This window comes from Clarias gariepinus, chromosome 9, assembly GCF_024256425.1.
Source record: "Clarias gariepinus isolate MV-2021 ecotype Netherlands chromosome 9, CGAR_prim_01v2, whole genome shotgun sequence".
NCBI classification, from domain to species: Eukaryota; Metazoa; Chordata; class Actinopteri; order Siluriformes; family Clariidae; genus Clarias; species Clarias gariepinus.
This window is the reverse complement of record NC_071108.1, coordinates 31,192,501-31,211,974: the sequence shown is the minus strand read 5'-3', so window position 1 is coordinate 31,211,974 and position 19,474 is coordinate 31,192,501. Positions and strand designations below refer to the sequence as shown.

The window sequence follows — 19,474 nt, the reverse complement described above, 5'->3', positions numbered from 1 at the left end:
CCACCTACTGGTATGTTATTTTTAAAGCCAGGGGAAACCAAAGATCCTGCGAGAAAGACACAAGAACATGCGCAAGATGTATAACACTCAAATCACAGACCCTGAAGCTGTGTCAGAATGAAAAGACAAGACACTTTGAGTTCAATTTTAATGAAATACAAACAGACATCAGTACAGAAGCACATACGACAAATATTAATGACAGGCAATAAATTGGACATGATATGTTTTGTATTTTTTTAAATAAATTCGGAAAAAATTTTAACACGCACACCTTCATCCAAACACATTTCAACAAGTTGCATCATTGAAAAGAAAGAAGAAGAATTTCAGCGCTCAGCTGTTGCTAAAATAGGCACACATTCACAGATATGATGATGAACGGCCAGGAAGGGCTGCCGAGACGAGGCTGAGAGCGAGTGTCGTTCTGCAGCGAAGACGTGCAGAAGTGGCAGTTATGCGCCTCGTCGTGTTAAGCGATAAGCTCATCAGTGCTGAGCTTGCAGCAAAGGTGATTAAAATTCACCAGCTCGACACCTCTTTCCCATCCATTAGACTCTAGCACTTTAACAAGGTCGCTCCTGTCTCTTGACATTCCAAGTGTGGATAAAATACAGAGTTTATCCTCTAAAGTTTGGGGAAGAGTGGTGGCTCACAGACTACACACACTCTCCGGGTGGCAGGGAGTAGCTCTGACTCTTTTGTCTTTCTTATGCTTTAATTTCGTAGAGCATAAGAGCAACATTTTACCCCGACCTTCCCTTCACACACCGTGTCGTTCTGCAAGTGGCGTCAGGATGGAGCTCTGGAGCGTCTGTGAGTGCCAAGATGTGAGCTTATGAATATAAATGCACCTGGATACGCATCACCTATACCTTTGCTCGGAAACCGCAAATGCAAATAACACACAGACATCGGCATTAACAAAACGAAACGTTAAGCGGTATGAAGAATGCATGTTTTTGAAAGATATGAGGCACAGCAATGTTAGTATTGAACCGCTGTACCACATCCACACGGAATGTATGTGAAAATATCTGTGTACATATGAACAGGGTGTTAGGCTGCTTTTGCAAAAACCTCTTTTTCCTAACAAGCTGACTACATTTCATTTAAATATACTAATGTATACAGTACTGTAAAAAAAAATCTTAAGCCACCCCTCATTTTTTCATTTTAAATTAGATTAATTAAAGAAACAAAGGAACAATTTTATTGCAACAGGCTGAAAAGTGTCTAAAGATGCAATTTAAAAATCAATTTCCCCTCATTTCCCCTCTTTTCTGTTCCAACCACTCAGCATGCAAGATTACCAGTATACTAATTACCGGCGTGATCATCTGGCATCATCTGCACCAGTTTCTCACTGGTTCATGCCTTTTTTTTTATGCTTAAATGATTCACTGTATGGAGCTGATACTAGTCAGGTATGGAGACTGAAATGAAAATGAGAGACAAAAAAACTTGTAAAACATTTGAGACAAAAAAAAAAATATTTAAGAAGCCTATAGAGAAGAACTATTCCTTAAGACTACACTAAAATACAAGAAAGTCTGACTCTGGAGATCTGTAAGAAGCAACCATGGTGTTTTCTTTAAAAAAAATAAAAAAAGATTTTATTCTAATTATGCTGAAAAATGTATTATTGCAAATTAGCCGTCAAGCAGTAAAAAACAAATATGGAGAGCAAAGTGGTAATGAAAAAGTTGCTGTGTTAGTCAGCATTCATAAAGAGGTTTATGGCGTGAAGAATTGAAAAATTGTCTTCACTGATATCCCAAAGTCCTGATATAACTCAAATTAACTATTTCATACCAGTATGAGATGGATCATCAAACTTTATCTGTGGTGCACAGAGTGAAGTCGCACAAGCGGCTCAAAATCTCATCTGTTTTAGCTTCCAGAGCTAGAATGAGGGCAGACCCCCAGAGTTACATGTATACCCATTATTATTACTGATAATAAGAAAATTAAATAGTAGATACTAGCTAGTAATTTTCAGTGCGTTACTAGGAAAAACAAAAACCAACTGAAAAAACATAATTAGAAGCCTTACAGCCTGCTGATGAATCCCTCACGTTTGTGACTCCACAGCTAGACAAAGGCATTACTACACAAAAGATGAAGAGAATGGCTTCAGTATGAACTCCACCGACCTCACAAACCTGCATTCATGCTCACACACATACACATAATAAATATTCAGCCATAAATAACAACCTACATCAAATCTTCGACTAAAGCGGAATGAAATTAGTCTGCTATTTCAGGCCTGTTATTAATCACGTTCCTTTGTTCTTGCGCATTTTGTTCGCCTGGCCCTTTTTAGTCCATGTACGCTGATTTAACACATGAAACATTGCTGCTTTGTTGATTAGGCGCTTCTTCTTTCTCATTCATACTCTCTTGAGACGAAAAAAAAAGTGAACATTTCTTAATTGTAAATTACAGCACCACTTTTTTTTTTTCACACTGACAAACATCACTGTTACTTATACTTCCTGCTTCTTATTCCACAAATAAACAAAGAACCTGATAGAGATCTACAAGTCTTTTGTGTGGCAATTCATTTATCGCCACGGCGACTCCGAATTATATATATATATGTTTGCATTTGAGGTGGTAAAATGCTGCTGTTCCTATATAATCCTACATGTGGCGCTCTAAACTATTAACACATTGGGAGGCAGCACCGCATCCTGTGTGGTGAAAGCATATGATTTGTTCAGATTTGTAACGTAATCTAAAAACCAAAAAATATTGTAATGTTTTTTTTTTTTTTTAACATTTGTGATATTTACAGAATCGCAATACAAATCGAACCGGCACCTAGGTATTGTGATAATATTGTATCGTATCGAACCTGGACACAAACACAGCTGTAACACAAAACGGTACGACAAAATAATCAGATATACCACGATTATAAAATACTAATGCTTTGTATTCTTGCGTAAAGGTTAAAAAAAATGCTCTAAAATAAAGTGGCTTAATTGTAATGACACCTCAGTGCTGCGAAATTTTCCGTTCTAATTGAAGAAGTTGGCATGGTTCTAATTGATTTCCATTTCCATAGCAACAGCTTATACACCAGAACTTGTACAGCGTACACATCGCATAATCACACTAAGCCTAATAAAAATAAAATTAAAAAAACTTTTTTATTTAGAAAAGAAAAGCATTAATCCCTAGTCAATGATGTGAAGTTTTATGGAAGGAGTCTCCAGTGCAAAAGAGAGCTTCACGACACCCAACAGTCAATTTGTCCACCATGGAAAAGTCTTTGGATTGTGAGGAAAAGACGGTTTCAGTTGCTATAACATAAGCGATAACTGGTTTCGTAGCTTTGAAAGGTAACTATAAACGGGTAGACAGTACGACGTGGAGTTTATTAACAAATGAAACACTGTAATCACTTACAATCTGCTATGGGATGAGAGGGATAAAACACATTTCAGGCTTGTACCAGCACATCCTGCTGTGTTTAATTCCTTACTTCAGTACACTTCAGAAGTAAGACGGTTCCTTTAAAATATTAACTACAGATATAAACAGGCAGCTCAGATTAAAGGAATACTCCAGTGTTTCGACCTCATCTCTACAGATTGCATCTGCAAGTGTAATTACCGCTGATAATTCTGTTTAGAAATGAGCAGACAACATGTTTACTTCAAACTTCTCAAACTCAGTCAGTGATTATTTTCTCACATATTTAAAAAAAATAATAATAATAATAATAAAATAAATCAGTGCAGGGGGAAAGAAAAAAAAGGACATATGCTACAGGCGCAGTAAATGACGACTAGAAAACTCATAAAAGCAAAAATAAAAACTGTGACTAATCTGTGTTGGTCCACTACAAACCTTTTTTTTTTTTTCAAAGCGCAGTTGTAGCTGCCTGGTGTGTATCTCGACTAGATGGGGAAAAAATTATATATATATATATATTTCAAGTTTGTGTTATTTTTTTTCAAGAATGTCTAAAAGCATCTACAGCTCGAGTGCTTCTTTTAAAGCTCAGTGCATTCTCAGAGTGCCTCTTAATTGAAGGGAAAATAAGCAGGCTTGTTGTCTGACCTATGGTATAGACAACATTCAACATTTTCTCTCTCTCACACACACATACACACACATGCTCAAATACACATTGTGTTTGTAGAATAATAACAGAAAGTACCTGAAATACCCGAGTGATTATACATATGTTTGATGCATGTGCTCTGGGAGGCAATTAAAAATATCTACTGACATACGGACATGTAAACACACACTCGTTGACGTGCTGCTGCTGCAACGGTGAGGCTACCACAGGTGTGTCTCTCGGATCTCGGAGATGATGTTGTTGGCTTTCTGGAGTGCCTGCAAAGACAAAAGAATGGATGAGTGGGGTGGGACATGAAGAAGAAACCAAAAGCAAAGGCAAATTTCTAGCTGGTTTATTGATTTATTAGCGTCAGTTACAAAATGCTTATCTGCAGATCATGTTTATTAGATCACATTATTATAGTGGTTATTTTGGTTCCTTAATTTCAAGCTTCCTGTTAACAAAAAAAAATTATGGACATTTTTGAAATCTGGCCCCACCATTATCAAAGTCACTGAGATCACATACACTATACTGCCAAAAGTATTTACTCGCCTGCTTTCACATGCATATGAACTTGAGTGACATCAAATACTTAATCCATAGGGATTAATATGATGATGGCCCCACCCCCTTTGCAGCTATACCAGCTCTTCTGCAGCTAAACAAGCTTTCAACACTTTTAGGAGTATGTTTTTGTGAATTTTTTGACCATTCTTCCAGAAGCGCTTTGTGAGGTCAGACACTGATGTTAATGCCTTGGTATCCTGACGCATTAATAGTTCCTTTTACCGGAAGTAAGGGGCCTTGCTCCTAACATTTTTTTTCCAAAATATCAATAATATTAGGCTTAGCGCAAAAGTTCTCGTTCTTTAATTCTCATGTATTTAATAGTGGCTCACAAAACAAAGTATACGGGTGCATACTGCCATCTGCTGTATAGGAAAAGTGTTAATATGCGAGCGTACCCGAGTAGGGAGAGCCAAAAAAAATGAAGGAGAGAGAAACTGTTTCTGCGCACGGTACAAATCAGTTGTGCCCAATGTAAAAACTTCCTTAATGCCAGTGACTTGGATCTGTGCTGCTGCCGACTTGGCTGATTGAATAACGGCATAAATAAGCTTGTCTAAAGTGAAGTCTAAAAGTGGAGTATATGGCGACTCAAGTTCAAGCTGCTTGTACTTCGATCTTAGTTCAGTCTGAAAGGGGTATCTTTTCTGGCGTAGGATCTGGAACCATAGTCTGCTCTGTGACAGCTCCTAGTGTAAGCAACCTCCTTATCCTAAAACCTCCTTACCAGACCTGGCAGACTGTAGTGAAGTTCTCAAGTACAAGAAGTATATCTTGTAGCTAGCCAGTGCTCGTATTTGTATTTTTTTTCTAACAGCTTATGCAGCTAATTTGCAAAAACACCAACTCACCTCCCTCAGGTAGCTTATAAATCTATTCATGTGTTATTTATCTCATACTTATCTGCTCACAGAAACACACACACACCGCTAACTAAACATTTACCTCCAGCATGTGGGCGACTTCAGTGCGCTGCTGTGCCGTTTCCTGAGACTCGATGAGCAGCTCCTGCAGCAGAGGCTGCTTGTACAACTGACCCACGAGCTCGCTCTGCAGTCGTTCCTTCACAAAGTTCACCAGGAAGTGCATCACTGCTTTGGGCACACTGAGAACCGAGAGAGCGAGAAAGAGAGGGAGGGAAAATGGGAAAGTGATAAAGATAAAGGACTGACTGGGATCCAAAACATCTGACATACTCTAAGTGTTTTTTTTTTTTTTATGGTTGTAATATTTTTAGTGCTCAGTCTTCAAGGTTCTACCCTGAAGCTGCAAGGTTGTAAGTTTAAATCTCAGAGCTGGCTGGCCTAAAACCCCAAAGAACTAATTGCCCGATGGCTTTTGGCAGTCTGATAATACATCATTTAAATAACTCAATAGTGTAAATGAGATATCATTCCACAGGCACGAATTACAGGGACGCTGCCTGGTTGTGGACAATTCTTTATAATAATATTTAGTCTTGGAGATGCTCATACAGTCTGAGCATGGTTTGTCATATGATTTAATAAAAATTGTACTAATCTTAAGCACTGTGTACATGTACTTCTTTTTTTTTCTTTCAATGCAAGTCTGACTAAACATGTCAGTAATGTACAGCATAAACAAAAACCACTGGCACTCTCTCAGCAATACATTAAACATCTATACTTAATATTTACCAGAAAATATGTGTGCCGTTCAAGTCAAACTGTGATGAAATTTCTGCTTAAGAAAGGCATAAAACTGAGTGACATTTACAGAAGACTTAAAGCATGGTGTTGTGATAAGATTTGTGGGTAGCTGCAGTCAAACATTTGAATGGTGCAAACATTTTTAAGAAGCCTTTACGTCCATGAACGATGTTAATGGCAGAGGCGGCTCACAGCCCACTGCAGTCATTCCTATAAACTGAGTCTGATCCTTGAAAACTTTTCTGCAACTTGCGGAATAAATGCGTCAGATGTACAGGTCACATGTACAGGCCTGATCTCGCTCCAAGTCATTTCACTTCCATTCAATTATATTTATATACTGTAGCGCTTTTTAACAACAATCACTGTCTCAAAGCAGCTTCCCATTAAAAGGAGTTCTTGGGAGGCCACACTCCAAAAAAATGTAAAAGCTAAAGATGGTATTCACGCACTATTGTGATAAATGCATTAGTGTAAAAGGGATTATATAGAGAAATAAATAGACTCTCATAACTGTGTTCTGTATTTCTGTATGATCGAAAGTCGCGGTTTGACTTGAATGCCCCTCGTACCTATAAATAGTGTTATCAGTAGTTTAAAGCTTTAATAGTTAAAGACCTAGCTCCCTTGCATGATTTCAGCTTGACATTTGCCATCTGACCTGTCCTGGATGTTTTTGCGCACAATGAGGAAGTAGCACTTGATGAGGCGCTGGATGACCTCGCAGTCCCGCTGCTCGCGTGCGCTCAGCTTTCGAGAGATCGGCACAGCCTGCAGAAACCAAAAAACATGAAAGTCCATCAGTCAAGTCCTAACTGCACAAGAATTAACGATAACCGTCATGTTTAAAATAAAATACAGCAAGCGTACATTTTAAAAGACTTTATTAATGATGTGCCTTGTCAGAAATTTTGTACCTTTTGTGTACATTATAAATAAGGACACTAGAAGGAACTAAATCTAGGGTTAGTTTTTTTTTTACCGTGTCCAGTAAGTTGACTGCTTTGGTGGGGCTTCCAAATCCAGGCACAGAGCCTTTTTCCTCTAATGACATTTTATCGTTCTTCCACCGTTTTCCTCCATCCAATGACTCAGTCTGGGAAAGAACGAACAAACGCTATATGGTTATATTTGCATTTTTAACAGATGCCGCTGTGTTAGATTACTGTAAATATAATATGAAAAAAAGTACATAAAACAGACATGATCGTGGGTATGTGATCTAATATCTGAATTTTAAACATTTTACAGTGTGTTTGTTTGTGTGTGTGCAAGTACCTGTTGGCTGTTAACTGAAGCAGACACTTGTGCAGCATCTGTGAAGTCTGGGTGCTTAGTGTTGACGTACGCGAGCTCTATTGCCACTAGATTATGGACCTGAGACAGAAACAGTAACACACACATAAACACAATGCTTCTTTTACTACCTTCGTGAGGACGTTCCACTGACATACACTAGGCTACGCACGGATCTAACCTTAACATTAACCTCAGTAGTCAAGAAAAAAATCATTTTATAAATTATTTAAAGGCAGTTTTCACTTTGGACTTTTCTCCACAAGGACAGAAAACTGTCAGACTCTCTACAGTGGGGACATTTGGTCTCCGTTAAGACATGCTGGGACACACAAAACCAGCAAACACCAGATTGTCTCTGCATGTGTGTGTCTGAAGCCTGGTTCGTACCATTTCGTTGGTGATCGGAAGACGTTTCCTGAGTAAACTGGTCACCACCTCCACTATTGAGTCATGCAGTTTGGGAAAGCGCAACAGCTCCTGTGAACACACAAACACAATTTACAGAAACAACATTAGTCGTCTTCTAACGATTGAGGACAGATACGGCCTTTATTTAATATGTGGGTTACGCTCCCCCCAACCCACACCACCACTCCGACCTTTTTTCCTCTTATTACCCTTATATGAGCTCTTATCGTTACCTACACATCTTTATTCTCATTCCAAAATTATTGGCGCTGACACGAAAAACAGGAAACAGAGGTGTGATAATGTGTAATGAGTGCAAACACAGAAGGGAGGAGGGGGAAAAAAAAGATAAGGTGATGAGCAGAATTTTAATGAAAAGTCTATGGTTTGGAAAACGTGTGTGAAAAGAGATGTGAATTTGAGTCATGTGACTGAACAAGTTCGAGAAATACTGTAACAGCAAAGAACATAGTTCTTATATAATTATTAATGCTGTGTGATTGTGTTAACAATTATGTTATTACCAACACATTATATGGTCAGATTAACTCATTTTATTTCATTTGTTTGCTTTAGAGATGCAGCACTAACAGTAAGTGCTGGAGATGGAGAAAAAAAACCTAATCAGTGCTGTATCGTGATTCTTTTGTGTAGCAATTCATGTATCGGCACCGAAATCTATTTACAATGGAATTCAAGCACAATTCGATCAGGAAGCGGGATCATATTTCAAAATACTCGTAAACTAAAGAAGCGAATTGGATAAGAAATAATGGAAACGCAATTTATTTGTTCCACAGCCCAAAAAATAGGAATCTTTAACCTCTCTAATGAGAATTTACTTTGCTTTACACGCCCGCACACACACACGTTATAATAAACAGAACACGCACGCTGTACACACACACACACACACACACACACACACACACACACACACACACGCGTGTTATAATAAACAGAACACGTACGCTGTACACACACACGCACACAAACACAAAAAAAGATGTTTTACGCGCACACACGTGGTCACATAGTAAACAGTACACGCGTGCATGGATGTTGATTATACCAGTAAGAGACGCACACTAAGACCCAGCAGGGGAGACAGTTACCCAAAATTCCACAGCGCAAGAGAGAGAAAAACCATTGACTCCGTTGTGATAACGTAGCACTCGGCGACAAAACAAAAAGTGCATGTGTGATACATAAAACTCGGGACTCGTAAACCAAGACTTGTTCGGTTTTTAAGTCAAAACTCATTACCAATCTTTGCTCGTCTTGTGGCCCACTCGCAAACTGCGTTACTCGCAGTCCGAGGTTCCACTGTATATAATTTATTTATTTTTTATATACGTTTCTATTTAAAGTGGTAAAAAAGGTTTCTGCTTATCTTTCATCCTGCAGGTGCTATGTGCATGTAGCAGGAGCAAACTACTTTGTTTAGCCAAAAAGTTTGTTAAGAATTGTAACAAAATACGTAAATTATAAATAATGAAATAATATTTAAAAGCATGCGGGCAATACTAAGTACTGCTTCAACAGGATTTAAGAGAGTAAGTTGGAGCCTGGTGCTGCTAGTCATCAGCACTTGATTAACTGATCATCAGCAGGTGTGTAGATTAACACTCCTCTATAAACGCAGAAGTTTCGGCAGTTTGCTGGTCTGGAGCATTCAGGTGTGCGTTAACACAGTTCCAAGAGAGAAAGACATAATCAGTGGTCTTAGGTAAGGAATCGTTGTTGCACATTAATCTGGAAGGTGTTATAAAACCATTTCCAAACAACTCAAGAGTTGAACATTCTACAGTGAGAAAGATTATTCACAAGTAAAAACCATTCAAGACAGCTGCCAATCTTTAAAGGAGTGGACGTCCCAGCACATTCACCTCAAGGTCAGACCGTGCAATGCTCAGAGAAACAAAAAACCCAAGAGCTATATCTCAGACCCAACAGGCCTCATGTTAAATGTCAATGACAACACAATTAGAATAATTCTGATAAAGTATGGTTTATTTGAAAGGGTTGGCAGGAGAAAGTCTCTTCTATCTAAAAAGAGTGTGTAAGCACGACTGAGGTTCTCAAAACTGCTTCTAAACAAAGCAAAGGCTTCTAGAACAATGTATTTTGGACAAACAAGACTAAAGTGGAGTTGTTTAGCTTGTATTGCTAAACTTACGATCGTACACGCTCTGCAGAGAAACTCAAGCGGCGCAGATTCGTGCGGCAACATAGCATTGATCAAAAAATGTAATAATAAACCATTACTTAAATGGAAATACTGCAGGAGTGTGTCGGCGTGGAAAGCATCAGACATAATGCTGTGCATTTGGGTTTTTCTGATGTCATGAAGAACCAATTACTTTTAAAACGTGGAAAGTTTACTGCTACTGGAATATGGAAATGACATTGCAAAAATGCATCCACATATTATTTTATAAATGATAAAAACAACCAAAAATAAACACATGATGTTATGAATCTGTGCCATTTCGTTTTCTATGTGACCGATAAAAATATAAGTATAAAATTAAGTCATGTTTGTACAGTTAGTTAAAATGAAATAAAATTCAGTTCCACATATTGCCTAGATTTTGCTGAATAAAAGGGTGTCATTATATATTCCAGAAGTCTGACCCTATAATATAGTTTGTTGTTTGTCGTATGTAATAGACCATTTTTGTGGTCAAGGTATCGCCGGTCCGTTCCGAGAGCTTTCGGGAACACTGTAGCGTTGCCCACACGGCACAGAGAAAAAAGTTATATGTTGTTCATCTGAGGTTGTATTTTAGTAATTCTGACACCTGCTAGGATAAAGAGATTCTTATTATGTTTTTACACCAAAAAAAACAACATAAAATTTAAAAACGGGTTGTTAACTTTCGCACATGACTGCATTTGCCTTATTTTCCGCTCATGCTACAGTGCGAGTTTTAAACATTTCTCATCTGGTAAACAAGTAACCAGAACACAGACTTGATGGAGTGGTCCTTAGTCAATTACACTTCACGGTGGAATGAGCAAAGCCAATTATACACCTTCGACTTGTTCTTTAGCAGGAAATCAGTGGGAATCTTTTATATTACTGAAATAGGGGTTAATAAGAACAAATCATTAACAAAGATAATGACTAGGCTACTAGACTATTTTATTATGTGTGAGTGAGTGTGTGTGTGTGTGTGTGTGTACCTGTGTACTGTGGGACGAGCAGTGCTGGATGATTCTTTGCAGCTCCTCATGGACGAGCTCCACGCAGCGCAGACTCGGCTCCTCTAGTCTCTTAATCTGTCTCTTCACCAGCAGCTCAAAGCTCACCTCGGGAACAAACAGCGCGGGCCTCGGACCCTGTGGCACAAACAATGAGTTACCCAGCATGCACCTTGGCAAGGTGGTTCAGACAGTTATGACTGCATTAATCATCTTTCTATAATTAAATCCTCCCTGGGAATGTAATGCGAGTGCTCCGACTGGGGTGAAAATTTGCACTGCAGTTGTTTTGAAAATCTAATTACAAAGTCAGACAAGGCTTGTACTCTGAACGAGGTTGATCGTGCTCTAACGCACTGAACAAGTGCAGTGAAGCAGTACAATTTTGGGACGATTCAGAATAGTGATTAAACTATTACACAAGTCGCATAAAATGACTCAATAGTGGTTCCTTTGTTTTTTTAATAGAGAGACCACACATTACCGTGGCATTACGGATGGCAGTGAGAACATCCATCTCAGTGAGTCCTCCCAGCGGGTCGATGGACTGCAGGGTCCGGCCAAACGTCTCGTGGAATATGTAACAGATCCGAGCCCCGCCACATCTGTCAAAGACGAGCAAAGAGAGACAGTCTGAGTTCTAGATTGTGGCAACAGACAGCACTTAAGAGCGGTTATACACTTCACACATCAATGGGCTGAGTGAAAGTGCATTACAAGCTGGAGCCATATTTGCTTCCCTGAGTGGACGTAATGAGCTCGGCCCTCCAGCTAATTAGCTGCCTGTCATTTTCGCTCAGCTGCACAGGAGAAATGTGAGGCTTTCCGTATCTGTTTGTCTCGAGAGAAGCAAAGTGGCTCAGTGGGATGCTCAACTCGCACTTTCGGGGGAAAAAATATATCGGCAACATGACTGCAGGTGGCAGATTTTTGAGTTTGATAAGACAGGGTTTTGAAAATGGGAAGAAAAGAGGGAGAGTGAGAGAGATTTTAGCTGTTAAAAGGTGAGTGATAAGTTGTTTAGCAGATGTTCTACAACATTAAATGTGTTCTTTAGTAAACAAATATTGCAAGAGCTGCCAAACTGCTGTGGTGTAAAAGAAATATAGCACATAGTTACGTTGGAGTAACAGGAAGTTTCTGTATTTTTACACACCGATCAAAAAAAATGTGGTTCCACAATATAACCCGCAATAAAAATTTTTTTTTAAAAGTATATCATCAAAGTTTTGGCAGTGTATAAGACATCTACACGTGTTGTAACCACTCACAGCTCAGACGTCTGGATGTGTCGGGCCGTGCCCTCGATGGTGTTGCAGTAATCCGTGGCAAACTTAGTGACGATCTGCAGCAGGGTGGCGCTGTGGTCTTCCACTGGCTCTCCGTAGCTGCTCAGCCGCGCCTGGAACTGGGCACTCAACGTCGTCACACGTGCCTTGAGCTCGGGCAGGCAGTCGCGAATGTGGTGCATGAGCAGACGGCTCAGCGTGCGTGCCAGGTAGCGTGAGCCACATCGTGATGCTAAAGACGGATAGTGCCGCTGCAGAAACGCCTGCTCGTCACGCCACGCATCTGCTACACTTTTCCTAGTGTTCAGGTCGTGCTGGCTCCTGAGGAAAGAAAGAAAACTTTTACACAACCTTAAAAAAAAGCTGTTTCTCTGGGATTGTTATACTTACCTACTAATACACTCATTTTTCCAAGATTACAAAATACAAGCATACAAATGTTCAAAAAATATCAATAATAATAATGTGGAAATGCTGCCCACTTGTGGAGAAGAAAAGCTACTAGATGGCAGGGTGAGGAATTTGGATCACAAATAGCTCATTTTTGCTTTTGAAAAAAAGAATACAATATCAAGTTATTGTGTCAAAACCACAAAATTAGAAAGACGTCAAGAATTAAAAAAAATTTTTGCCTGTGTGTGCTTAAAGAAGACGCCTCTTCAGGGTCATATTATAAGCACAATTTAGGGCCAAATTAGACTGGCGGATTATTAATCTTTCACCCATTTGCACAACATTTTGTCTAAGCTGACAATTACCATATTCTGAGTACGTTGGTGATGCATTTTCGTGGCTTTTTAATTTAAATAAAACCAGATTTCATAACAAATACAGCAACCACAGTGAACATGTCAGGCATCTGTAAGTAATAAAAAATTTTTTTTATAATTTTCTCTAAGAGCAGCTCTGAGAATAGTTTCAGTTGCCAGGCAAATGGCAGGTTGGCCAAAACATCCCCTCCTTTAATACTCCATATAAACCTCTACATGTTATCAGAAGCTGTATGTAATGTGTGTGGGCCTTTGTGTTGCAAATATTTACTCTCACTTTGTTCCTTATTATCTATACCGCCCTTATGTTGTTCAGGGTCGTGGGAGGCCTGGAACCAATCCCAGGGGACTCTAAGCATGAAGCAGTGTACACCCTGGATACGATGCAAATACAGTAAATCCTTGGATTATGAGTAATGCGGTTTGCGAGGTTTCCGCAAGACGAGCAAAATTTTTTGTAAATTTTGACAACGAACACATCTTTGTTTACGAGTACCGAAAATCATGTATCACGCATGAGCTTCTTGTTTTGACACTGAGCGTCACGTGATCACAACTGAGCCAATGTTTTTTCTCTCTCTTGTGCTCCGGAATTGTGGGTAATTGTCTTCCCTGCTGGGTCTTAGTGCGCGTCTCTTATTGGTATAATTAACATCCGTGCACGCGTGTACTGTTTACTTTAATACTGTGACCACCTGTGTGTGTGTAAAACATAGTTTATTTTGTGTCTGTATGCGTGTGTGTACAGCACGCGTGTAAAACAAAAGTTTAAAAATCCATTATCTCTCTTTGCTCAAGGCTTAGCCCGCTCTTTGCCTGCTGTGTGTGTCTGTCTGAGCGTCATTGCACACCGTGCATATTTTTATAATTTTTTTTTTTTTTTCCGATAAAACAGTGTTTCTGTTGTGCGCACGTGTGTGAAAAGAGCGGAGGAAGGGTAACTGTGTAAGACGAGAAGGGAAGAGGGGCGTTTACTTTAGCTTCACACACACACATACACACAACGCCTGCGCGCACAAAAGGAAACACTCATGTGTCGAGACTTATTTTTACTTTTTTTTTAAAGGTAAAGTGCAGGTTAATTTGTTTTATTTGTACTTTATATTTTTTGTTAATTATTTTTTTATGTATTTATTTTTTGGGGCTGTGGAATGAATAATTTAAGTTTCTATTATTTCTTATGGGAAAATTTGATTTGTTTTAAGAGTATTTTGAAATATAAGTGTTTTGAGCCTACTTCCGGAACGAATTATGCTCGTAATCCAAGGCTTCACTGTATTTAAATATTTTATTTCTGGATTGTTAATGGAGTCTGACCTGTTGACCACGCCGATGATGCCGAGTCTGACGGGGATGATGCGGCCAAGCAGAACCTCCAGTGCGTCGGTCCCAGCATCCATCAGGTCGAGCTTACTCACGACCAGCAGAGTCCTCCGACCTGGCAAAACACAAAAAAACGCAAAGGTTTGGGCACGCCTTCTAATTCCATTATTTCTAATACTAAGGGGTCTAAAATATAAAATAATCTCCTTCGAACAGTTGATATCGAGATGCATCTGCTACTTATGCTCTGTAAATGTTTCATAACGGCTCTAATCTGAGGTGATGTAGGTTAATTGGTGATTTCTGAGGCTGGTGACTCTCTTAACTTTTCCTCTGCAGCAAAGGTAAGTTTTGGTCTTGCTTTCCTTTGAAGGTGTTTATGAGATCCAGTTTCATTATGGAGCTTGATGGGTTTTACAAATGCACTTGACGATGCTGCTATTGTTATTAATTGATTACCAAATACCATATGTGTTATTTTATCCAGTATTGTTTTAGAATGTAGAACATAAATCCAAATTTGCGTCTGGTACTGTGTGCGTTTTTATATATATGTGAAAAAATAACAGATAGCAATCTTTCTTCCGAATGTGTTACACTTCGCTGTGAGCCACAAATCAAAAGCTGATTTCAGCGGAACTGCATATTTTGATTCACATCACACATCATAAAACTGCCTTCATGTGATTTTTTTATATGATTTTTTTGTCATATCCAACAAAGAATGAACATCAGCGACAGGAGGAACCGTGAGCGTCCTCTCACCATCAGGGTCGACCTCACGGGCCAGTTTTAGTGCGTCCGAAGTGGCCAGGTCAGAGTTCGCCGGAGACACACACAGGATCAGTGAGTTAGGGTTGGAGATAAATGACAGGATCATTTCCTGAACCTGAGTCTCTATATCTTCTGGTTGGTCACCTACTGGCACCTGCGGAAAGGTAATAGTGAAAAAAATAGTGAAATCAAGTCAATGGTAATCTGAAATAAGGGGAAATAAATGGTTTGTGGTTACCTTGGTGATTCCAGGCAAATCGACCAAGGTGAGGTTTAGGACATTAGGGGAGAATATCTTCAGATGGATGGGTTCCGCGCTGATACCCTACACAGGCACATAGTACATCATCGTATTCAGAACAAATCATTCATTATGGAGGATTATAGAGCCTAAATGTAAAAAAATCTTTCATTGTGGAAGTTATAGAGCCCAAATAAAAAAAGTCACTGTTCAAATACTTTTGCCATGTATGTTAGTACCTTGTTGTTAGTGGTGCGCTCTGTCTCCTCCTCGATTTCAGTCCGAATTTCTGTAAAATCTGTAAAAACCTGTCAACAACATGAATTTCAATCATTTCATTTTCATTTCATTTCACACACGCATTTCTAGTGCATGACAAACAAAAAGAAAGAAAAAGGTTGAAGTACCTGGTGTTTGCAGTGAAGAAATGTTCCCCATTCCTCAGCCTTGATTCCTGTAATTAGAAATAAAACCAGGATAAGTTAATAAGCTAATTGGTTAATTTAGCCTGCTTTATAATAAATACTGTGGATGCTTTGTAATGAACTGAACAAAAGAAGAGTTTAATCAAATTTGATTCACTTCTCTTTGCGCAACAACTGGCATGATGTAGTAGAGATGTAACCCATAATAAAGCCATTGTGAGATTAAATAATAAAATGATGAATGGAATATGCTGCATGAAAGTGGATAAATAGTTAACTAAATAAAACATAAAAAAAGGAAAAATGGTTTTATTTCTGTCTTGTGGATGGGACAAGGGGAAAGGAATTGGCTTAGATTAAGGACAAAAGCAAACATAATGAAGACATGACAGGTGAAACTGAGGGTCAGACGGGAATAGTTCATGCAGATTTAAGAGTTATTTAGACACAGAGACCTGGAAAGCTGTATTGAGAGTTTGCATTTGTCCTGTTTTCTGTGAAATAGTGAAAAAACAGAGAAGACAATCCAAAACAATGTTACTATGAGATTCAGAAATTACTACAATTTGTTATTTCATGTTGCAGAGAAAGAAAAAGACGACGTGACGAAAGAAACAGGTGCTAAATAAACATTTATTCTATTATACAAACTCCACACACACAGATCAGAGACGACCCTGAAGGTGAGAGGCCACAGTGCTAACCACTATGCCACTATTGCCTGTGCAACCATTTCCTCTGCTTCACTCCTCCTACACATGTGCAATTTCAGTGTCTAGGTAAATGATCGAAAGCCAAACCCAAGATAAAAGCTGGGGAATGGGGCTCTTATTATATGAGGTCACATTCAATACAAAATCCAATTGGCTTGTTTAAACCCCCAACAGTACAAACGTTTATTTGTTTATACACACGCATTGCAGATCCATCTGAATGTCTAAACATGACTAAAAGGTAAATTTTGCCTAATAGATGCCCTATAATATTGGTGCAAGTACATGCAGTTAATTAGGAATCGCATATGGGAAAGAAAACACGTTAGTACCAATGTTATAATAGTTATTTCATCACAAGCATCTTTCCTATCTCTTTTCCGGAATTATTTTACATCAAATTCAGCATGTCATGTTAATTAGAAACCGAAAAGTCATGTTTTTCACAACTGAAACCTTAGTATTATCTCTGACACTGGAGACTCCTTCCATAAGTGCCAAAAAAGTCACAATATCCATGTTTTTTATTTATAAACAATAGCATGTTTTCAGTTTGTTTGTTATAAAGCTTAGATTATGTACCTCATCCGCCCTTACAAGCTGTTACTACTGAAATGATAACGTGTTAGAATGAGAGAAACTTAGAAACTTGTGATCTGAGTTAAGATCAGATTTAAGAATTCACAAGCACTGTGGTTTGAAGCTATAAACAAAACCACAGTATTAACTTTACTATGCTTTTGCTCTTTGTTAAATACAGAACCTTACTTAATTATGTAGAATGTTTTAAATTACAGTAACTTTAGTCCCAGCTATTTTTTTTCTGCTATCTTCACGAGTCATCTCACTGCACATCACATCTTACAGCACAGCCAGTGTTTAGCAGCGCACAGTTACCATTCTCTTGTTTCCGGCGCTCCTCCAGGGGCTGGATGTTTACCAGCTGCAACACAAGAGGGCGCCGTGTGACTATTCCTGAACCACGAGGTAAAAAATCTCGTCCGACCAGACTCTCCAGGACGGAGCTCTTCCCGCTGCTCTGTGGAGCCAAACAGATACAGATGACGTGAAAAAATATTTACACTACAAATATAATCTGAATCTAAGCATGCTTTCTGTCACGCTCCTCTTGCAAGCCATGTTGGACTGACCTGTGAGCCGACTACGACAATCTGAGGAAGTTGAATGAGCTCAGCTCCGACGGTGAGGAAGACCTCCTGCAGCCGGTTAATGATGGGAATTAAAGTCTCCATCTCTGAAGGAGAGAGAGAGAGAGAGAGAGAGAGAGAGAGAGAGAGAATAAAATACCTTAAAAAGTAATTTAATTTAAATATTAGTTTTTGTACTACATTTCTTTTAACGCTGTGTCTTGTTTTTTATTACTCTTGACACTGACCAAAACTTGAGAAAGAAAATCACTTCCTTTAATGATCCAAAAACTAATCCCAGCTATTATTGTTTCATGAGCAAAGGCGTGAAAGGAAAACAATATGTTATAGTCATCCTACCGGTTCTTCATCATGCCACAAATAATTTAATGCATCAGCTTACCATAAAAGGCTGCCCATAAATTAAAGTTATTAAACGAAAATGAAAATAAAATATATATTGTCTCTTAGACGTTTTCGAACCTAGAATTTTGAATCTACAATCTGTCAATGTGAACTTAAACATTATGAAAAGTCATTCATTCATCTTCTATACCGCTTTAGCCTGTTACAAGGTCAAGTGGGGGCCTGGAGGCTATCCCAGGAGATTTTAGGCATGAGACAGGGTACATCCTGGACACGTGGCCAATCCATCGCAGGGCACACACACACACACACACACACACACACACACACACTACGGGCAAATTAGCTTCATGTACATGGGCAGTCTTTAGACTGTGAGAGGAAAACCAACCACCAGGCAGAGGGAGAGCATGCAAGAACTCCGAACAAGGCTCCGTCCTCATTGCTCGTATCTTAAAGACAACAAACCCTGATCTGTTCTGGACATGGTCTGATCGAGAAGGGGACATGATTCAGGTCCTAATGATTCAGGAGCCTAATCAGAGATTTGTGACACGTCCTATGAATCAATGAATCATAAGATGGATCAATGCATCTATTGCTTCAATAAGAGTTTTGCCAAAGGTCAAAGGTCACAAGAGCAACCTTTGTAGGCCAAAATGTATTTATTTACTTATTTATTTATTTATTTAATGCACACAAAAGACTTCCCTTACTACATATAATGCACATAACATAGGGGATTTGTAAAGCACAACCCTACTCTTGCTGGTCATTGACATAGAAAGCACAAGCTTCCACATGTGTGCAGATGTGCTGGCAGATGCAGCAGGTGACATATTACAAGATGTCATTGCAATATATGGCTATAAAATGTTATAAAACCCGTAATCTTTATCTAAAAGTAAACTGTGTACTGTAAAAAACAAACCCTAGCTAAGCTAACCGAAAGCGTCGGTGAGCAGAACTGCAAGGCGAAATCCCAAATAGCTTTACATTAGAAATAAAGTGCACTAGGTACAGCGTTAAAGCCCTAGCTTACTAAGTGCGCATGTATAGTGCGCGAGCAGGCGCTCGTGACCCGGCAAAGCCAACCGTCACCTAGCGAGCTAATTCATTACCAAGCAAGATATTAGCTAGTTTAGGTAACTTACCTAAACGCAAAAAAAATTGTGGTGTTTTTTTCC

The 19,474-nt window shown here is 39.0% G+C and overlaps 1 protein-coding gene across 3 annotated transcripts in view; it reads right to left on the bottom strand.

Annotated features, from left to right (window-relative positions):
• Positions 1–3,142: 3,142 nt before the first annotated feature.
• The window catches only part of si:dkey-32e23.4 (dynamin-1-like protein), a 16,492-nt gene continuing 160 nt past the window's right edge, over positions 3,143–19,474 (bottom strand). Inside the window, exons 1-18 of one of the 3 annotated variants that reach the window (XM_053504114.1) lie at positions 19,442–19,474; positions 17,925–18,028; positions 17,671–17,812; positions 16,516–16,554; positions 16,043–16,089; positions 15,875–15,943; positions 15,633–15,719; positions 15,386–15,548; positions 14,615–14,735; positions 12,510–12,848; positions 11,723–11,843; positions 11,221–11,376; positions 8,011–8,100; positions 7,603–7,701; positions 7,307–7,420; positions 6,986–7,095; positions 5,600–5,759; positions 3,143–4,359 (exon numbers count right to left, since the gene is read on the bottom strand). The exon at positions 19,442–19,474 is cut by the window's right edge and continues 126 nt beyond it. In XM_053504114.1, the coding sequence (XP_053360089.1) occupies positions 4,303–4,359; positions 5,600–5,759; positions 6,986–7,095; positions 7,307–7,420; positions 7,603–7,701; positions 8,011–8,100; positions 11,221–11,376; positions 11,723–11,843; positions 12,510–12,848; positions 14,615–14,735; positions 15,386–15,548; positions 15,633–15,719; positions 15,875–15,943; positions 16,043–16,089; positions 16,516–16,554; positions 17,671–17,812; positions 17,925–18,026 (2,016 nt within the window). In that variant the 5' untranslated portion in view covers positions 18,027–18,028; positions 19,442–19,474 and the 3' untranslated portion in view covers positions 3,143–4,302. The remainder of the gene's footprint in view (positions 4,360–5,599; positions 5,760–6,985; positions 7,096–7,306; positions 7,421–7,602; positions 7,702–8,010; positions 8,101–11,220; positions 11,377–11,722; positions 11,844–12,509; positions 12,849–14,614; positions 14,736–15,385; positions 15,549–15,632; positions 15,720–15,874; positions 15,944–16,042; positions 16,090–16,515; positions 16,555–17,670; positions 17,813–17,924; positions 18,029–19,441) is intronic. The other 2 variants (XM_053504115.1, XM_053504116.1) reach the window with 2 other exon arrangements.